We start from the raw sequence: 22,142 nt of genomic DNA, 5'->3' as shown, positions 1-22,142 counted from the left end.
AGGACGACTGACATCTTCACCATACTACTGAAAATATATTAAATATTTTGTAAGCATTTTGCGTGGTTGTGCTTGGAGTGTAGAATTACAGCACACGCTCTGTTTCAATTGTTTCATTTGAGCAAATGCAGTGAAACGTCAAACTGTGCGGACATCATTTTTGGCCAAGCTGACATACAAAGCTTGCACCCATTATTCCCAGAATACAATTCAATCAATCAATCAATCAATCAATCACTGTGGCAAGAGTTTATTTGTTCATAATTTTGTGGGTTTTAGTGAAAATGGCACATGAACAAAGCATTTTGAGCCAATGCCCAGGAGAATGAAAAACAAGGGAGAACCAATGAAATATTAATAACTGGTTTAAATTTAGTCAATGTATGATTTCTGCTTCATTTTTTTGAAGATTTTTGTAGCCTTAGTTTTTTGTTTTCATGTGTGTTTTCATTATCCCGATATAACATATTCCTTATATTTCGATGGTTTCATTGAACTTGTAGGGTCATTAAAATCAAATGTTGTGTAAATTTCCCCTCTGGCCACTAGTGTATGTTGAGGCTAGATGCTGCTGAGATTTACATGAGGTTTTGACATGTGATCTTGCCTTCTCGAGGAGAGATGGTGGGTAATCTTGTCTCGGAGAGCCTCACTGCTCTGCTGTTCATTCGGCCCTTATAGACCTGTCCGTCCAAACCCATGATGTTGGCTTCTTCTGCCTGAAGGAACAGAGCTCACGGTTCATACATTCTTACAGTTCAAATGATTCTGTGAGTGTGACGTGTCAGACCTGTGGGGGTGGTCCGGAGGGCACTGGCCGACTCTCCTCGTCACTGTGGATCAGATGGGTGATGTGCTGAATGCGGGTGTAGCGGCGGCTGGGGTAGGTGAGGGTATGGCTGCCCCCGCAGCTCCGGGCCAGGTAACTGTAATCCGCCATTTCTGCGATCCTCTCACTGAGTAATAGGCCATAAAACAACATTCAACTCTTAGACTACGTTCACACTGTCAGTCCAAATCTGATTAATTGTGTATCCGATTGTCCACACTGTGTATCACAACAATTCATATCCGAATTCTCTAGCGTACACATTAAAAGTGAAGTATTCGTTGGGCTTAATGAGGTAGAAATGTAGGAGGTTGGCATGCACTGCTTTATTCCATACAGCCTTCTCCACTGAAACAGATTTCCAGATATGTGATTTGAATAGGATATCAAACCACATACATCGAGTTCAGTCACGAAACTCTAGATGGCACAGGCTGATCAGTCCTTTACATGCAATCTGCAAGCAATCACATCATTATTGCATGGGACAAGGTGATTGGCTTCTGCTGATCCTTCCGCCAATGAGATTGCTTGCATTTAAATAGTCTGGTTCAGTGTTTGCTGTAGGCTAGTCAGAGATCCTCTGAGACCCTCCACCTCCCCAGCTCCACCTGCCTAAATCTGCTGCAGGATTTATGTATGTCTATTTATGAAGCAGCAGCATATCTTACATGCTCACAACAGCATGTCTGTGTATCTATTAGCAGTAGCAAGTCCATAATTTCTCTGCAGCAGCAGTATGGATATCAGATCTAAAATAAAATGTTAATAAATGTAGCTTGAAACGGATTTGTAAAAATCGCATTTCATGTGATATTTTTTTTGCCATTCACACTTGCTAAATATAATCAGATTTCAATCGGATATGCACAGAAATCGAATGTGGACTGACAGGTAAGGTAAAGATTTCAAAAAGTTTTCGCAGCAATGCCATACAACAACCATTTTGGGTCCCACAAAGAACCTTTCAGTGAACATTTGTTTTTTATTAGTGAGAAGAACATTTTAATGTTCTAAGAACCTTATAAAGAATCTTTTGTGGAATGGAAAGATTCCATGGATGTTAAAGGTTCTTCATGGAACCACAGATGTCAGTAAAGCCGAGGACACACTTAAGGATTGTAAGGCCGATTATGTATGCAAATTGATACTTATGACTGATCGTGCTCAAACACGTCCAGTCAGATCCAGTTGCGTTCAGTCGGCGATTACAGTTGGTGTTCAAATTCCATGTGTAAGTATTAAAATCTGCTTCAGTCTAAGGAAATAATCGCTGTGTGTTGAGTTCAGTCTTAGAATGTTTTATCTAGTCATTAAATGTGTGCCTGGCTTTAAGAACCTTTATTTTTAAGAGTGAAGATACACAGAACATGTAACAGAGTAACTGCAGGAGACCTTTAGACTAGATACATTTTCTAGAAAAAACATGAGTGTTGGATATCTGCACCTGGTCTGTAAACTGACGTCTACCTAAGAAACCTTCGCTCTGTGTGTCATGAGTCTAACTCACTGCTTGCACAGGGTCCGGCTGCTCCTCTTTCCTGGGCCCGGGGTGGGCCGGTAGCGGGTCCGTGAAAGTTCTGGCAGACCCTGGCTGTAAGGGAGCTTGGGTGTCCTTGATGTAGGAAACTGACTGGGCTCTTGATCTATCTGCCTGCACATTAAAACATGTCTGTGCTCATCCTGTGCCAAGCCTCTCTCAAAACAAACCATCCTGAAGTTATCCTGGTTAGTAACAGGTTTCAGGCTGAGACAAATAAACAGCCAGAGTTCTCAATGTTCAACTTCAACAGACTTCATCAGTAATTGCCACTGGTCATGTGACTAGTATTTCATTGCTTAAATTCAATTTTATTTTACACTGGGATCAGAAATATTTGAACATGCACACTCCACTTAAATATGTTGTTTCATTAAATAACTACAAAAAAAACCCTAATAAAAGTATTAGGGTTAATTTCATTAAATAAAGTATATTTTAAGTATTTTAAGTATATTTCTAGTATACTTCATGCAGTAAGCATAATAAATGTGCTAGTAGTATACTTGTAAGTGTACAATTTCAATACTTCTTGAGACAAAATTGGCCCACCTTTTGGTTTATAAAAGTATATTTTTAAGAGTATCTAAGTTTTTCTTTTGTATTGCAACTTTACTGTGAACTATACTGCAAGTTAACATAGATAAACTGTTAGTTTACATGATGTATATTTCTAGTTCACTTTTTTTTACCTATGAAAGTACACTTTTTAATAAACTCTCAGTAATACTAGCTCTTAACATCATACTTATACATCATACTTTACCAATTATAAATATTATTTTGGCAATGTATGTATACTTCTAAATTTGTATTTAGGCATTCATTTTTAGACTTGAAATAAACCTTTAACTGTACTTTAAGTATTTTTGTACACTACCAGTGGATTTATGCTAATGTTTTAGGTATATAAAGATAAAGAAACTTGATCCTTTGGCTATTTGATTTGATGTTTTGTGATTCTGGTAATGGCAGCATAAAACAAACAGCTATTCCACCCCAAAGTCACTATAAACTTGATTCAAAAATATGCTTTTGCTTTTTCTTTTTTCATATCTTGAACAAAAGTTTAAAGGGTTAGTTCACCCAAAAATGAAAATAATGTCAATTGGCCGATTTCAAAACACTGCTTCAGGAAGCATCGGAGCATAATGAATCAGTGTGTCGAATCAGCTGTTTGGAGCGCCAAAGTCACGTGATTTCAGCAGTTTACTGGTTTGACAAGCGATCCGAAGCATGATTTGATTCGCTGATTCATAACGCCCCGAAGCTTCATGAAGCAGTGTTTTGAAATCGGCCATCACTATATAAGTCTTTATTTTGTTTTTTTTGGCGCACCAAAAATATTCTCGTCGCTTTATAATATTAATATTTAACCACTGTACTCACATGAACTGATTTAAATATGTTTTTAGTACATTAATGGATCTTGAGAGAGGAAATGTCATTGCTCCCTATGAAGGCCTCACTGAGCCATCGGATTTCAACTAAAATATCTTAATTTGTGTTCCAAAGATGAACAAAGGTCTTATGGGTGTGGAACGGCATGAGGGCGAGTAATAAATGACAGAATTTTCATTTTTGGGTGAACTAACCCTTTAAGTACAAGAACAGTCCAAATATACTTGTCAGTATAAGTATACTTAAGTAATACTTGTACAAGTATACTTAAGTGTTATTTTGTTAAGTACATCTCTGATAAGTACATAAAAAGACAAAGTATACTCTTATTTTTAGTTTAAAAAAGTAAACTAATAGCACACTTGAATACTTCTAATACTTGAACTTCTTATTTGTAGGGGAAGCCAAACAAAATTTCTGTGTAATTATTTGCTAGGAAAGAGTACTATTTTCTTTCAAATAAATGCCACCTGGTTTGATATTTTGTTATATTACACAAACTTCATACATTTTTAAATTTGTCCAAATGCTTTCTGTCATGTCCACAAATACCGCCCTAGAATACAGGAAGTTGCTGTACAGATCACTGAGGTTCATGTCAGGTTTACTTGTGTGGAATCTGCAGAACACAGTGAAGTGCATTTGGGTTTTGAGTCCCCCTTCTGGACAAGCACTGGAAAAGCTTTGAGGATATGACCTGTCTCACCTCTTGCAGTGCTGCCGCATCTGCTCCAGTTCATACACAGAGTAGGGCCGGTTGGACTTGTGAGAGGGCAGTCCTGGGGCTGAGGGCAGGGTGACCATGTGCCTGCAAACATTCAGAGATGTTACTGTAGTGTTGTTCACTGCCAGAAGAAAAGAGGTCTTGAGAATATGACAAGCAGAAACTTTTTAAATATCTTAAAAAAAAAAAAAAAAAAAAGTGACAAGGTCTTAGAAAATACTGAATTTGATTTATTTGATTTAATTACTCTAAAACGGTCAAGTGATGCAACCTTAAGTACATTTACCATCTTAATGATCTTAAAAATTAACACATACATGGTATTTTTTTCTTAATCATGAATATCATGTTGTAAATAATCACTGCAATTGAATTACTTTTAATTACTTTTAATTTTTCTGTAATTAATTACAGTTACTTCTGATGTAATTGCATTAAATACTGTATATACTAAAACAAATCTTTATAAAATTATAGTGGATTTTACATCTAATGTTAAAATGTATGTTTTTAATTTAATCTTTTCTCTTTACGCACTTTGGTCAGTTCAACAATAATTTATGCAATTTTATTTATTTAGTTTTTTTTTTTAATTAAAGAACCGTTTCATGTATATCCTTGTATTGTTCAACTGGCTGAGGTTGATATGGGATTTAGAAAGTAATTAATAATAAGTAATTAAATACTTTTAGAGAGAGTAATTAGTACAGTAATCTAATTACACTGTTGAAGATGTAATTAGTAGCTGTAATTAATTACTTTTTTTTAGAGTAACTTACCCAACACTGCATAACAACAACAAAACAACTGTATTTTGGTAGCAACACATTGACTTGAATAATATTTCAATCCAAAATTGCTTTACTCAAGACATATTTGACAATACCACAAAAAAATGATGTTGAGTTTGTTGAGTTTAAGCCATTGCCTGTACAATTTAATATATTTTTAATTAATTGTGACAAAAAAAGTGTCATGCATGTATAATATTTACGTACTGTCCTGGTGTCATCATCTCCACTGGACGATCACAGGAGATGCAGTGAAACCGGGCCACTAATTGTCTTTGACAAAGTGAGAAAGACACAAAGAGAGTGAGGTTTTTTTCCATACAACCACCATCATGTTAGTCAAATGGCTAAAATATCCCAGAAATGGTCGATGCCAAATGACCCTTTGCAAAGACCCACCCCCCTTAGTTACTGTTGCTTTGTCCGACAAGCCATGGCACTCACAGAGTGAAAAATACATCTCGGAGCAAATAGGACACTGACAACATTATATGAAACAAAGTCCTACCTTTCAAATTGTGTAATTTTTTAAGAAATTAGAACAATAAAAAACGTTTTGTGGCTCTTTAATGTGTCGTGTCTTTAATGTTGCTGTAGCACCTCAGCTCAAGAGGCTCCTGAACCATCATCTCTTCCTATTAGTTCATTTATAGCATCAAATAAACATGAATGAACATGAGAAGGAATGTTGTTTTAAACGTGGAAAGACGTCAGTACACACCATTTTTCAAGTTCAAGTCCACTGAGGTTAATCTTTAAACTCCTGACTGCTTTGTTGCACAAAATGGCGGATTCGGCATTATGATTTGTTAGATTGCCTGTCAATCAAACTCCCGGTGAAGGGTCAATTATGTTTTTTGGAGCCCGAATCTGCACAGTACTGATACTGAGGTGGAGCATCAAGGTCCCGCACACACTCCCGCAGACTCGATCGCAAGCACAGCTGTCAATCATAACGTCACCCCCCATTTTTATGGCATAAAACAAGTAAAACCAAAGTTAATGGAAAAACAAACACTTGAACATACAGTACGTCAGCGTGATAAGAACTACCTAAAATGGCAGAAACAATATTCTTAAGAAGAATATGTGAAGTATAATTGGATTTTTAGTTTGGCTCGTGTCCCTTTAGATTACATGGAAAAGGTGGAGCTTATGACCTATACTGTAGCCAGCCACCAGGGGGCGATCAAAAAATTTTGGCTTCACTTTTCAGGACCTGTGCACCATCTGACCACCATGCAAGGCAACCTAGAAAATGTAACAATTTACGAGTTGATAAAATTTGAATTTGCATAATTTAATTAATAAAAAAAACATAAAATAGTTAAGAATTGTCATGTGAGTCTGAAAGAACAGTCACATTTACCATTGCTCCAGTCATTTCAGTAGGAATTTACATTTTAATTGTGAATTTCGCACAAGTGTTTTTTAAACGATTTTTCCGTGTTAGGTTTGAAAATGACTTCTGTGTGAACAGTGCTTTGTGCATCACTACACTAGTGGACGATGACATTTTTTGCTGGCGAAATATCGCTAATTTCACCGAGACTTGACATCTGCATATTCCATTCTGTTATATATGCTTTGTTCTCATCTTGTTAAAATATTAAAAGACAAAAATATTTAATAATATATAAAAATGATGAATATTATGTTAAAAAGTGTTAGTGTTGTTTGAAAGAATAATATATAAATATATTAAATAATTATATATAAAAAATATCTTGGAAAAAGTGAATCTGGTCGCTCACTTCCTGAGTCCAGCGGCGTCGTCCTGTTCGGGGAGTGACAGTGTCTGCAGATGCTTGTGGATGGTCCTCCAGCGATCATCCAGCTGTTTCTTCAGAGGATCCAGCTCAATCCGGTTCAACTACAGCCCAAGACATACATGTCACAAAACATACTTGTTTCTATCCAACCGCTTATGATGGAAATGCAGGGGGTGTTTGAGATTTGTAAGAGCAGAAATGCCAGATTAACCCTCTGGTGCTCTTCGGTCAAATACTTTTCTTTTTTTCTTTTTCTTTTTTACTTCATCGGAATGGTACAAAACTTAGTAAAGGTTTTGGCACTTGCTATGTGAACACAAAAAAATAATGGACATTAATCGAAAAGGTTAGACGGTCTTGAAAAAATAGTCACAATTGTGCTCCTTGTGGTCAAAAATGACGGCACTGGAAACGAATTTCATCTAGTGGAAATGTTTGGTACTGCAACCAAACAAAATCTTACTGAAGCCTAATTTTCTGAGATATCAACCTCATATTTGGAACGCAACTTGTTTAGAGTTATGATTTTGATTTTCTCAGAATTTTAGAGTAAAACATGTTTTGGAAAATATATATTTTTCATTTAAATATTGAAAATAGTATTTTTGTACATTTTTCATAACATTAAACTTAAGCTTCTCACAATCTCACAAAAACATGTCCAGGTTTTCATCTCAAAATAAAAATACTGTAATGTAAATTATTTCAAATGATTCATTTAAATATTATAAAAAAAGTAGTTAAATAAACTTAATATAAAGTGGGACAAAAAAATAAATCATGCCTATTTTAGGATGAATTGTGACATTACAATCAGGGCAATCAAGCAGATTTCCCCCAAATTCTCATTACCTGTTCAAAATATCATTCCCATTACTGTAACCATAATATCACACTTAACTCTATACTTATAGAAAAAAGCGTTTATATTAATGCAAAGTTTAGAACAATTCTATCAGTGGGTACTTTAAGACATACGAGTTCATAACGGTGGGAAAATATTTCTTACACAATAGAGATGTTAAATGACTTTAAGGAAGTATTGCACCAATATCACTGTTTCTGTCCATCCTTCTCTCACCTTGCAGTCCATTTCACTGGAGATCTTCTCAATGACCTTGTTCCAGTCCTTCTCCTGACCGCTGATCTTACTGAGCAGCTCCTGTAACATTTTATTGAGCTGCTCGGTCATGCTGTCAAACTGCATGCGGCTCACCTTGCCCTCCAGAGCCCGTTTGTCTGCTTTCTGAGGAGCAAAGAGATGACGTCCACCGACTGACAGTGACTGTGGCGGTCCGATGGGGACCACAGAGAAGAGTTGATGGACTTTAAATATTTATGAACGGTATAAAGAAACAACTCACAATTTCAATCTTCATCTCCACCAGTTCCTTGTCAGCTTTCTTTTCATCCAGTTCCTCCAACATCTTGTACAGACGCTGGAAACGACACAATTAAGTCTATGTGCTTCATACAGGAAGTAAATCATATATAACTGCCAAAGGTTTCTGTAAGGGGTTGAGTTGGGCAAGGGTGTAATAATTGTAACTAGCTTAATTTAAGAACAATTTAAGTCAGCAGGAAGTCCCTACCATGATGTACAGTAAAACATAACATGTGTCTCTATGTAAGTAGTTTTTACCTTCCACAATAGCATGTTGTGCCATTGAGGTCATAGGATTTGAGACTAGCGTGACGTTTTCTCACTAAAACCACTGACTGCTGCTGCTTCTGATTGCTTTTAGAGGGAAAAAGCTACCAATAACTGCTGGTATAGAATCAGTTTTCTATGCAATAATAGCATATTGGCGTAACAGATTTGGTGTTTGCGCTCTAGAGACCGTCAAAGGTTTCTATTTACAACATGTTTTGCAGCGTTGAGCAATGCAGCCAATCACAAACATATCTGTTGATTTCTTGAACGCAATGGCCAATCACACGTGTTTAAAGGATTATTTCACTTTCAAATTAAAATTTTAAAACTAAATTGTCATATACAACATGCTAGTGCAAGTATATAACAATTAGTTCAAACTTTGACCTGTGGAGGGCAGTAATACATTTAGGAGTGGAATTCAAATAGAGAAGAAGAAGAAGAGAGCTAGTTCAAGACAAGCATTTATGGTTAAAACACACACATATATATATATATATATGCCTCTTGGGCATCCTAGGCATCATGCAATCTCTTTGAATGGGGAAACATCAAATTCTCCAAAACTGTTCGCCAACCTTACGATTAAATTTCATATTTGAAATCACCAATGAAATCTAACAACAACCAGCTCATAAATTTGTCTTCCGAGGCGCGTGTCTGACTGTTTCTATAGATACCAGTGATTCTAACGGCCGCTGAAGTGACGCGATGACTTTACCAGTCGGCGATTGGCTCTTATTTAGAAGGAGGGACTTATTCCGCCATATTGCACGTTACACTTTCTCCCATTCAAAACAATACCAGTGACACGTCTTGTGTTATTCTATAGTCTTTGATATATATATATATATATATATATATATATATATATATATATATATATATATATATATATATATATAAAATGAGCGATGGTTTCTCTAGATAAGACCCCTATTTCTCATCTGGGATCCTGAAAAAAAAAAGTACACAACTGTTTTCAACATTGAAAATAATCATAAATGTTTCTTGAGCAGCAGATCAGCATATTAGAATGATTTCTGAAGGATCATGTGACACTGAAGACTGGAGTAATGATGCTGAAAATTCAGCTTTGCATCACAGGAATAAATTACTTTGTCAAATATATTTAAATAGTACACAGTTATTTTAAATTGTAATAATATTTCACAATATTACTGTTTTTTACTGTATTTTTAATTAAATAAATGTAGCCTTGATGAGCAGACGAAACTTCTTTTAAAAACATTAAAAATCTTAGTGGTTCCAAATTTTTGGACTGTACTGTAGTTCACACTTAAGTATGTTATTTCTGTAATAAGTAGTTTTAATAAGTATGCTAAAGTGTATTTCTTTTTCAAAAGGGTAATAATTTAATATAACTGTGTATTAAAATAAGTGAATCTCAAACTGAATCTCAATATACTGTAAATGCCCCTGAGAGACAGCAGAATAGATTCTCGATTAACACATGTCAGTAATACAAAGCTGTGATGCTCTCACTCACGTCGATGTGGATCTGTTTCTCACTGTGCTCCTCCGTCAGGCGTCTGGATGTGCTGTGGAGTCTCTCACAGTCGGCCTGCAGCTGCAGTAAGGCTCCCTCCACATCACTCGCCAGATCAGTGTTCTGCAGCAAAACACACATTTCACAACATCACATACACACAGAGGAACATTTGACGGATCTGTCGGAGCTCAGGAGACACTCCATGTTTAATTTCAGTACAAACTTGAATCTCGAATGTTTTCTAAAATGTCTTAAGAAGAATAAATATGAACTCAGTTTACCCTTACGTAACAAAAATATATGGCAATATACTGCAAAATATATTGCGATATATTACATACTGTAATACATTTCCATATATTGGAAACCAGTGCTTATATTTTACAATATACTCCGATATATATGCATCGACCATGTATGGCTATATATCGATACAAATATTTAGAAATGAAGACAAAAATAGCATTATATGTGATATTCGTAAAGTGTACATATGTTGCACATACATGTTCCCATATAAATGTGAATGTATGTAAACACATATATACATTCACAGAATGAGTTGCAACAGATTTCTAGTTCCCAGCATGCTTTGCTTCTGACTGTTAAAGGAGAGTAAAGGTTAAAATGAAGTGCTATTGCATGTGTTTTTGCACAATATCAATATAGGGGGAGATCTGTTAGTGTTTAATGTTCTGTTATTTTGGAATTTAAAGGGTTTTCTGGTATGTTTTTGGGGTCGCCATTGTGCTGAAGAGTTGAGGCTGACGATTGGCTGAACACCATTAGGACTATATATTACATAATTTAAAAGTAATGGCTGTGCGCTCTTCAGTACAGTGACAGTTTCTTTGTTAAATAATTTAGTACATGCAGGTGACAGGTGTGCTTGTGCTATTGTTAACTAGCTTGAAAATATGAAATTATACTGCATGAGTAAATATAGCTGCAATATATTTATATCCATACAGTACCATATCACATGTTATGAAGTGTATTACTTAATATAATGTTACATGCATTATGATATATTAGTGAATATATATTGTCACATATTTTTCAATATATGAAAAGCAGCAATTCCTTATATATTATTCAATATATTTAAATATACAGTATTAAGACAATGTATTATCCTGTATATTTTCAATAAACCGTTAAATCATTTAATATATTGATCATTCATATATAAGGAAATATATTTTTGCGTAAGGGTAATCTCTGTCCCTGTCTGTCATGTACCTTATTCCTGCCCCGGTGTTCCTGGTTCGTGAGGTGAGTGGTCTTGTCCTCCGCTTTGTAGGAACACTGGGACAACTGACTGATCTCCTGGCCCGGATCGTGACCTTCTTTCTGCTGTTGACCCTGATCCTGACCTGAACTCTGACTTTGACCTGAACTCTGAACCTGATCCTGGCCCGAGCTTTGGACCTGTTCCGTTGCTCTGCTGACCTCTACTGCCTCCTGCTGTTGACTTTTTGAGAGTGCAGAGGATGAGGAGGACACCATATCCTCAATCATAACCCTGAGGCTGTTTAACTACAGGTGAACCATAAAAAAAAAAAAATAAATGAAAAGAACGTTAATGAAAAAATAATAACACAATGGTAGGGCATCAAACCAACAGGGCTGGGCGATATATTGAATATTATTAAATTTTAACCCTTGGTGTTTGATGTATACGGTCGCTTTAGGTATTTGCTAAATATAATTTGTTAAAAACTAACTAAATTATTTAATAATAATATTCAGAAATATTTCCTTCCATCATTGTGAATACAGTATATGATGTGAATGTTTGATATATGGCCCAGCCCTATAACTGGAGGAGTTCTGTCTGTCTGACCTGCTCTTGTACGTGTCTGTCTTGGTTGCTTCTCTCTTCCACTCTGTCACTCTTCTCTCTCATCAGCACCTGCACTTTCTCATCCAGCTTCAGTACTGCAATCCTGTATGAGTGTGTGTGATGTACAGAGGGCTGAAAATTGCCAATAGTGAAAGAAAATTGCGCCTTCTTTTCTGATTAAATAAGGTCCAGATTCATTTAACTGCCGCAGTGCAAAAAACAAGTGGGACTTCCTCCAGCATTGAGAATGTCCTCACAAGGTAAAAAAACATCTAAAAATTTAGTAATGTAATTGTACAGTGGATATAAAAAGTCAACAAAAAAAAATGCAACTTTAATGTAAAAATAACCTATGCAAAGACATATTTCAGAGAAAATAATAAATGTAAAACTAATACTTAAGTACCCTTTGATTTTATTTCAGCACTGAGCTGAGCGTATTTGGAGTTCACCAGAGTCACTTCAGGTGAAGACAGATGCATACAATTTCACATGACCTTGATGATTTTTTAATTCTGAACACAGCCACATACCCAATTATAAAATGGTGTGCACACCTATGCAGTTGGGTTATTGTAAAGTGCCCCTATTATGCTTTTTCAGATATTAGCTGTTTGTGAATGTAAAAGTTTCAAAGATCAAAGTGCAGATGAATGGGGTTATTGTCTTTCCAATATTGGAAAGACAAATTGCCTTTCTTTATTGTAATTCCAGCCTAATTTCCTGCATTAACCTATGTAGGTTTGTAACAAATTTGCATAATGCCCACAAATGGTCTTAACTGGCTGCCTTTGAACAATGTCTACTTTGACCCTCATACACTGTAGTTGTAGCTGAGACTGGAATGGTGCGTTCACACCAGACATGAATGAAGTGTTAAAGGTGCCATTGAATGGAAAATTGAATTTACCTCGGCATAGTTAAATAACAAGAGTTCAGTACATGGAAATGACATACAGTGAGTCTCAAACTCCATTGTTTCCTCCTTCTTATATAAATTTCATTTGTTTAAAAGACCTCCGAAGAACAGGCGAATCTCAACATAACACTGACTGTTACGTAACAGTCGGGATCATTAATATGTATGACCCCAATATTTCCATATGCCAGCTCATGTTCAATGCATTACACAAGGGCAGCCAGTATTAACGTCTGGATCTGTGCACAGCTGAATCATCAGACTAGGTAAGCAAGCAAGAACAGTAGCAAAAAATGGCAGAAGGAGCAATAATAACTGACATGATCCATGATATCATGTTATTTTTAGTGATATTTGTAAATTGTCTTCTAAATGTTTAATTAGCATGTTGCTAATGTACTGTTAAATGTGGTTAAAGTTACCATCGTTTATTACTGTATTCACGGAGACAAGAGCCGTCGCTATTTTCATTTTTAAACACTTGCAGTCTGTATAATGCATAAACACAACTTCATTCTTTATAAATCTCTCCAACAGTGTGTAACGTTAGCTTTAGCCACGGAGCATAGCCTCAAACTCATTCAGAATCAAATGTAAACATCCAAATAAATACAATACTTACATGATCTGATGTATGCATGCAGCATGAATGACGAACACTTTCTAAAGATCCATTTTGAAGGTTATATTAGCTGTGTAAACTTTGTTTATGCTGTTTAAGGCAAGCGTGAGCTCCGGGGGTGGGGAGCGTGAGGAATTAAAGGGGCCGCAGCATGAATCGGTGCATAGTTAATGATGCCCCAAAATAGGCAGTTAAAAAAATTAATTTAAAAAAATCTATAGGGTATTTTGAGCTGAAACTTCACAGACACATTCAAGGGACACCTTAGACTTATATTACATCTTGTAAAAAAACGTTCGATGGCACCTTTAAGCGCGAGTGATTTACATGTTAAGTCAATGCAAAGACGCGAATAGATATCCTGCGGCGCGAATTGAGCATTTCGGGCGCTTGACGCACGTAACGCACGATTTGAGCGAATCGCATGAGTTGAAAAATCTGAACTTTGGTGAATAGTTGCGCCACGTTAACCAATCAGGAGCTTGCTCTAGTAGTGACGTGATTATGACAGCGGAGGCAGAAATCCGAAACAACAATGGAGGACAAAATCATTGTCGCTGTACGATACATCTTTGTACTTTTATAGAAACAGGAATAAAAAGGATCTTGCTTGGAGGAAACTGAGTGAGGAGGTTGGACAATCTGGTAAGTTGTAAAAAACGCTTTACTCAATTTGAGCTATATATATATATATATAGAGAGAGAGAGAGAGAGAGAGAGAGAGAGAGAGAAAGAGAGACTAGAAGCTAGCTAAAGCCAGCAAAATGAGCTTATTCTCTGTATTTTACAACTACTTTCCCGCTGACGAGTTGAAGTGTTTATTCAGAGGAAGTGTGCAGAAACGAGACTGGAGCCACCTGGCAGAAGCCCATCATGACACGAATTTGCGTCTGTTGTGAAGTGATTTTCAAGCGAATTTTGTAATAGCACAATTTATTTGCGCAAGTCGCATCTTGTGTGAATGCCCCAGAAGAGTTTGGTTTGTGTTGTTGACATGTCGAGAAGACGCTGTTTTCTGAGCGGCAAAACCAAATCCACTTTGCATACACTTATAAATGATGAGGACTCGCACTTGAATTTATACAGTAAAAAGGACATCAATTCAGATATGGTAATGGGAGTTTGGTTTCCGACACTCGCTGTAAGTGGTAGACCAATTAAAACATACTGGGCCATCTGACCAATTAGAGCAGAGTAGATCAATCACAACAGACTGGATCATCTGACCAATCAGAGCAGAGTAGACCAATTCAGACACTGTGAGAAAAGAGGGGATGCTGCTCTGTACATTATGAGAAAATTAAAGAGTTTTTTGAACTTGGATGCATGTAAACCTAATGTAGGAGAATCCAAAACAAAATTAAGAGCCTTTAAAATGTGTCACTTTAGTTTTCAGTGTCATTGCATAGGTTGTAATTTAAATTACAACTGTTTACAACTAATCTAAATTACAACTGAAGTTCTGATATGAATTATCTTTAATTTTATCACAAAAAATAGCCATTTTAACAGAGGTGTGTACTTTTTATATCCACTGTATCTGTACACCATGTTTCCAACACTGCATTCTCATTACTGCAACTGATGCTACACCTGTACATGGTTTTAATGACCAATTTTGACCACTAATGTAAATGTTGCTGTTTCAAAAACTGATGCTATGTGAAATTGTGAGAAATTTTTTGTCCCATGTCTCTGATGAGTGACTAGTTAATTGTGATCATTAGTACCTGATGTGAGTCGTCTGCAGGGTCAGCTGCTCTATCTGTGAGGCGTCAATGTCCTGATCGCTGGCTGAACCTGTGCTCCGTCCTGCAGAGTCTGAGCTCATGTTCATCAACACACTCTCCACCTCTGACACCTACAGGAGTCATCTACACTGTCACATGCTGCTTCTGCTCCGTTGTGTGTGTGTGTGTGTGTGTGTGTGTGGTTCAGGTATACCCTACGTTTTGGGGACAAAATGTCCCCACAAGGATGGCAATATCAGAAATCCTTGTCTTTAAAGGGACATTTTTTTGGTTCCCATGAGAAAAAACACATCATAAATCATTCTAAATGATGTTTTTTGAAAATGTAAAAATGCAGAAAGCTTTCTGTGATAGGTAGGTTTAACTAAACGAAACTAAACAGAACAAGGAAATAGGAACCAAAGGAAAAGGAACAGTAGATCAAAATAAGAGTCTACAAAACTAAACATAACTGTGACATTAGTCCCCCTCCTGGAAGGTGTGTCCTTGCGCTGCAGATAATAGTTCAACAGGGTGGAGTCAGGGGTTCGACCACCAGTGGTGGAGCCACTAGAACTAAAGACCCAGGCAGAGCCGAGAAGACACAGAGACTGTGTGACACCAAAGGATCTGGAGGATGAGATGGAGTCGCAGTGAACGAGTAGGGCTGTGCGATTAATCATCATTTATTTTTGATTTCAGTTCGATTTCGATTTCAAAACAAGATAATTGAGTTAAAACAATTATTGTGCTGCTGTCGCTTTCCGTCCAGCGCACCATACTTTCCTTCACAGTGGTTCGCTTTCATTCTTCCCTAAGCCAAACTTAACATCCAAATCAGCCGATTAAGTGAGTTTGATGTTTGATATTAAACAGTGTTATTAAAAGCGCATTAGCCCCAGTATACTGTGGGATACAGATACGCGCCTAAACTGTCAAACAGCCTACACACAAAAATGTCGAAATGCCGTTTTGGCAAGTGTCCTTGTAAACACAGTCTGTTATGTCTTAAATGAATGTATCAGTTGAGAAAGAAAACATGTATAACAGTATATTGGATCCGTGCATCTCTTAAAGTGACAGCAGCCTAATAAATCTGCTGCAGTTAATGTTAATCAAACAACAAAAGACAAGATTAAATCATTCACTGCTCTTTAATGAATAATTTTTGAAATTTTAAAAAGATTAGTCTAAATTTAATGTATACAGCAGTGTTATTTTACATTTGATTACTTTATTCAATATCTGCTGTCTATTACTTATCTGAATACCACTGTTAGTTATCTGTTAGACTGACACTGTCACCTTTAACAACAATAGAAGTCTAGGGGAAGTTCTGTTTAGATAATTACATAAACTGTAAAAAAGCCTTTTCAAAGACTTGATTATCATATAATCTGGTAATGCTAAAATGTGTTTTAAACATAGGGTTAGAAGAAAGGTTAGGGTGTAGTAATTACAATTAGTTTAATTATTTTCTCTCATACCTTCTCTTTTTCTGCTAGAAGACTGTCCACAAGAGTCCTCAGATGATTCAGCTGCTCTGGCACATGGTCAGGAATCTGCCTCTCTTCTGCAGACATCACAAATAATATCAAACAAAATGTCAGAAACATACCCACACAAACACACACAAGCATATTGACAAATAATAATTTGACTGTGAATAAAAATAGGGACACACTTCATATTAAGTGTCTTTAACTAGTACTAACAATTAAATTTATCATTTAATACAATGCACTTATTGTGTACATACATGTTTTTTCTGTAATCAATGATATAATGCATATAAATCATGTTTTCTGCTGTCTATGTCGTACCTATTGCTGCGAGGACATCACGCAGATGTTGAAGCTGGGTCTGATCAGCCTTGTTTGCTTCCAGCTGTCCCATACGGACCTCCAGACTCTCATGCCTGTCTCTCAGTCTGCCCACCTCCTTCAGAGCCTCTACAGTCTCCGGGTAGCGCTCAGCCCCAATGCTGACCCGGGACAGCGGGCTACCCGTCACAGTGCGCATCGTCCCGTCAGACGGGGACTGATGTGAAGGAGAAACCTGATGAGAGAGATCTACACCAGCTGTGCCACCTGAACCTGCTCTCTCATCCTTGATCGGGCTACCAAGGTTCAAAGGGTGGACGGGTACAGTGGAGATGGTGCCCTGCAACCCCTGGGAATGCAAGAGGGAATGTCTTTTACAAAGCACAGTTAATGCCATCTGAGGCTGAGAATGAGAATGAATGTCTTCGGTTTTGGCCTCAGTTTGTGTTTGTAGATGTTGGTTATGCATTTACATTTAGCAAATCATTCATTCAGGTCAATGTTTGCCTCAACTGCAGCTGCCGCCTGCTCTAACCAAACAATGACTGTGATAAGAACCTGAGATTTAGGATGGCTGTGAAAGGTTACTGGCTTCTGAAAGCTACAGGACACACTAAACTGACTTCATGCTGTGTATTGAGTGATTACAGCTGGACGTGCCTCCTGGATCTTCTGCCTCTCGCTGATGAGTGCGGCCTGCATCACTTCCCATGTGACACACTGTTGGAGCTCCTCTGGAACAGGGTACTGGGCCATCTTGTCTTTCAGCTCTTTCTGAGAGAGAAGAAATATATATTTTGGCGTTTTCTAAATAAACATGACACAATCATTCTCTGATGGCATTAAAGCCCAGAACACACCAAGCCGGCAAACTAGTTGGGGTTGGCTCACGTCGGCAGCGTCTGGGTCCGAAGTTGCCCTGACACACCAAACTGACGCTCAACGGTCAAGTAGCATGTCGGTTCTAAGCCTGTGTAAGACGCTGATTCAACACTGAGAAAACTCAGTCGGCCAACGAACAAAAACTGCCCGATGGCCGACCGTCGGCTTGATGTGTTCTGGGCTTAAGTCCATAAAGTCCTTGTTATTGTTTCAGCACAAATCTTGATCATTTTAAAGAGAGAGATACCCTAAAGTGTAAAATTCTATCATCATTTACTCATAGTCATGTCATCCAGACCCATGACATAATTTTTCTAACATGAAAGGAGACCATCTCCATACAATAAAAATGAATGGGGGTTGTGGCTGTAGAGCAGTTAATTTTGACAAAAATATTATTCCTGTCATGACAACTCTCTGAGTTTTTAGCTTGGTACAGCACGACAGGATTACAAACTGTTCTCGGCCTGGAATTCTCGGCACGGTTGTCTAACCATGCGGAATCGTGGGTAGAATCCGTGAAGTGATGTCGACACACAGGATTGGTCAATTGTCTGTTGCCTGGGTACCAGTTTCGCCGTAGCTGGCTAAGTGCTCTATTTAAGCGACGTAAACACAAATTAATAATAAAATGAAAAGAAATATCTAATCATCCACCATTAAGCGGTCATTATTACATCTCATATCATAAGTAAACCATTGCATTACCAAGGCAACAACTGACGCTTTTATATTAAATTCCAAAGAGCGGCCATTATCAGCCCCACAGTGGAAAACGAAACCGTAACCGTACCAGCTGGTCCGGATTGGCACGGAATGGAATAGTTACGCAATGAGAACCGTTCAGCTCGATGGTGGAAAAGCGGCTTATGTGTGCCTGGCCCTTTAGTTTTATTGAGTATAAAAAATGGGGCATATGCTTGGTCTTGGCGGACTAGATCTGCCTACAAAAGTATTCCCCAAGCAGATCAAGCAGTTAGCTTAGTAATTCACTCTAAGCATTAAAGCAGGACTGTTAACATGACACCTGATTTTAAACCTCATGTATGGTTACTTGATAAGGAATTAATAAGGCAGACCATGCTATAATGCATAGTGATATAACCAAAGTCCCTTTAAGACAAGTCATTTCACTCGGCGGCCATCTTTGAAACGCCTCTCGGGCATCCTGGGCATCATGCAGCTCCTATCTCTTTGAATGGGGAAACATCAAATTCTCCAAAACTGTTCGCCAACCTTACGATTAAATTTCATATTTGAAATCACCAATGAAATCTAACAACAACCGACTCATAAATTTAGTTTCTAAACGCTCGAATCATGACAAAAAAAACTGTATTTTTCAGGCTGGATCAAGCTAATGCACATGCGCAGACCTAAATGCGTGTCTCTTCGGAGGCGCGAGTCTGACTGTTTCTATAGAAACCGGTGATTCTAACGGCCGCTGAAGTGACATGATGACTTATTTAGAAGGCGGAACTTATTCCGCCATATTGCGCGTTACACTTTCTCCCATTCAAAACAATACCAGTGACACGTCTTGTGTTATTCTATAGTCTTTGATATAACATAAGAAAGACTGTTCACTTATAGCAGGAACACACCAAGTCGACACCGACGAACTAGTGGCGATGAAAGCAGATTGCGGGGTTGGCTCACATCGGCAGCGTCTGAGTCCAAAGTTGCCCTGACACACCAAAACAACGCTCAACAGCCGACAGCCAAGTAGCACGTCCGTTCTGCGCCTGCGTAAGATGAAATGCCTTTCCGTACCAGCCAATCAGAATGATCAGATGGCCCGATGGACCGACGAGCTCCAACGGCGATGGTGCGGAACACACTGAGAAAACTTAGTCGCCCGACGAACAAAAACTGCCCGACAGCCAACCGTCAGCTTGGTGTGTTCCTGCCTTTAGATGTTGAACTACAGAGGAGTTCTGAAAGCACGCTGCAACTACTACAGTAAATGCTGACCAAGAATTTCAAGGCTGAGCAGTGAGCTCATTGGCTACTGATACAGCAGAAACCAATCAGCTGTACCCTTTAGAGAATGATGTGATTGCAAGCAGATTCAAGTGTGCAGGTTGGGGTAATGGGCATGACGAAAGGTAGGGGCATGGAGAAAGGTCTTTATCATTGGTTGTGAATACTGTCTGTCAGGGTGTGGGGTTGAGTTAAGGACCTATCAGCCTGTGCCATCTATAGTTTCATGACAGAACTTTGTATTTAACATAACCCTGACGTGTATATATCTGAGTAATCTCACATGTATAGAATGTGTTTAGGTGAGTTAATTAACCTGCTAGCAAAGCTCCTCAGTTTAACAGTGTTCGTTCACTGTTCAGCTTCAGCTCACTTCATATTTGGTGCATTGCAATTAGTTACGACATGCAAAAGAACTGATTGCATTTGGTGTCACTGATCTGAATTTCATGTGATGATGGAAGAGTTGCCCATTCAGATTTTGCTCAAATTCGCTGTGTTAAAGGGTTAGTTCACAAAATTCAAAATTATACCATGATTTGCTCACCCTTAAGCCATCCTAGGTGTATATGTGTAACCCCTCACCCAGGTCCTACTCGCCCCGCTCTGTGCGGGCCTCGAACCTGGGCCTCCAGCGCAGGAGTTGGATGCTCTAACAAGAAAGCTAAAGGCTGCAACCTCTAGTGTCAGTTGCCAGAGCATCTCTTGAGACCAGAGGAGTGAGGTTTACATGCACAGCAACTATAGCTGGCCTCTGTTACATCTGACTTTCTTCTTTCAGACGAACACAATCAGAGTTATATTAATACATATCCTGGCTCTTCCCAGCTTTATAATGGTAGGGAATTTTGAAGGCCCAAAAAGTGCATCCATCCATCATAAAAGTAATCCATACAGCTCCAGGGGGTTAATAAAGGCCTTCTGAAGCAAAGTGATGTTTTTTTGTAAGAAAAATATCCATATTCAAACCTTCTAAACTATAATAACTGGCTTACGAAACGGCCGTACGTGAATCAAGTTCCGGCAGAAGAGTGACCTCTGACCCGATGCATGACACAGGATTAATGAGTATCATAAGCTTAGACACCTCTTCAAACAAAAAGGGCTAGACAACAAACTCAAGCTCCTCTTCTCTTATATCGAAGTCCTCTGACATTTCCCTTTAAAAATTCTCGTATTAGTGTTGGGGATAAACAGTTTAGGACCCTTGAAACCAGATATGTTGAATAAAGACCCGGAGTCAAAGTTTAAAAAAAATTATAAATTGAAGAAAAATTGAATGAAGAATAGTTTGCAGTTTCATCAGCAGAAGCCAGCTTCAAGTCTCACAAGGAGTTTGTAGGTCGCTCTGCGTACATTCACATTTCCATAACAATTATACTCTAACAGTGTCTACTGACTACGTCATTACTTCAGGCTGAATGATTCTGATTGGCTAAGAAAAATAGACAAATATGGTAATCTTCCACACATGGACAGATAGTCAGAAGCTTATCTCCATTCGTCACGATGCTGACAAGGGGACTCTGGATTTAGGTACTGGATGTCCTTTTGGGGTCATGACATGGCGTCTGCTGGTCTCAAGCAGAGTGCCAGTTGTCCACCAGTACAAAGGACCTGCACAAAAAACTTTGCGCACATACACAGATACACATGATCCACAGCTTCTTCAAGGTTGAAGTTGATCTGAGCTCTGCTCTAAGCAGGAAACTTTCCCAAAACATTCTGATAACATGTTCTTTTCTCTCAGTGAGAGGTACAGACAATATTCAAAATTATTTTCTAGTGTTTGAAAAGGAAAAGAAATGCTTTAACATACATTGAAGAAGTCATGCAAATAATTTAACAGAAAGATAAATGTTGATTAATAACTTAAAATATATATATTGAAGCGGCAGTGGATTCCAGAATCCACCCCTTCATTACACTTCTACAAACCCGATTACAAAAAAGTTGGGACACTGTACAAATTGTGAATAAAAACAGAATGCAATGATGTGGAAGTTTCAAATTTCAATATTTTTCTCAGAATACAACATAGATGACATATCAAATGTTTAAACTGAGAAAATATATCATTTTAAGGGAAAAAATAAGTTGATTTTAAATTTCA

General features: G+C 37.8%; 1 protein-coding gene across 5 annotated transcripts in view; it reads right to left on the bottom strand.

The window, feature by feature from the left end:
* The window catches only part of LOC125266124 (uncharacterized protein C16orf96), a 47,002-nt gene that overhangs the window by 6,466 nt on the left and 18,394 nt on the right, over positions 1-22,142 (bottom strand). Inside the window, exons 4-18 of one of the 5 annotated variants that reach the window (XM_048186595.1) lie at positions 17,813-17,938; positions 17,165-17,513; positions 16,829-16,914; positions 15,342-15,472; positions 12,071-12,173; positions 11,467-11,763; positions 10,222-10,344; positions 8,422-8,496; positions 8,139-8,303; positions 7,040-7,158; positions 5,493-5,558; positions 4,477-4,578; positions 2,340-2,483; positions 791-956; positions 583-719 (exon numbers count right to left, since the gene is read on the bottom strand). In XM_048186595.1, coding sequence (XP_048042552.1) covers positions 583-719; positions 791-956; positions 2,340-2,483; positions 4,477-4,578; positions 5,493-5,558; positions 7,040-7,158; positions 8,139-8,303; positions 8,422-8,496; positions 10,222-10,344; positions 11,467-11,763; positions 12,071-12,173; positions 15,342-15,472; positions 16,829-16,914; positions 17,165-17,513; positions 17,813-17,938 — 2,189 coding nt within the window. The remainder of the gene's footprint in view (positions 1-582; positions 720-790; positions 957-2,339; positions 2,484-4,476; positions 4,579-5,492; positions 5,559-7,039; positions 7,159-8,138; positions 8,304-8,421; positions 8,497-10,221; positions 10,345-11,466; positions 11,764-12,070; positions 12,174-15,341; positions 15,473-16,828; positions 16,915-17,164; positions 17,514-17,812; positions 17,939-22,142) is intronic. The other 4 variants (XM_048186585.1, XM_048186590.1, XM_048186599.1 and 1 more) reach the window with 4 other exon arrangements.

Source organism: Megalobrama amblycephala, linkage group LG1 (assembly GCF_018812025.1).
Source record: "Megalobrama amblycephala isolate DHTTF-2021 linkage group LG1, ASM1881202v1, whole genome shotgun sequence".
In the NCBI taxonomy this organism is placed as follows: Eukaryota; Metazoa; Chordata; class Actinopteri; order Cypriniformes; family Xenocyprididae; genus Megalobrama; species Megalobrama amblycephala.
Note: the sequence above shows the minus strand (reverse complement) of the source record. Positions and strands in the feature narration are given on the sequence as shown.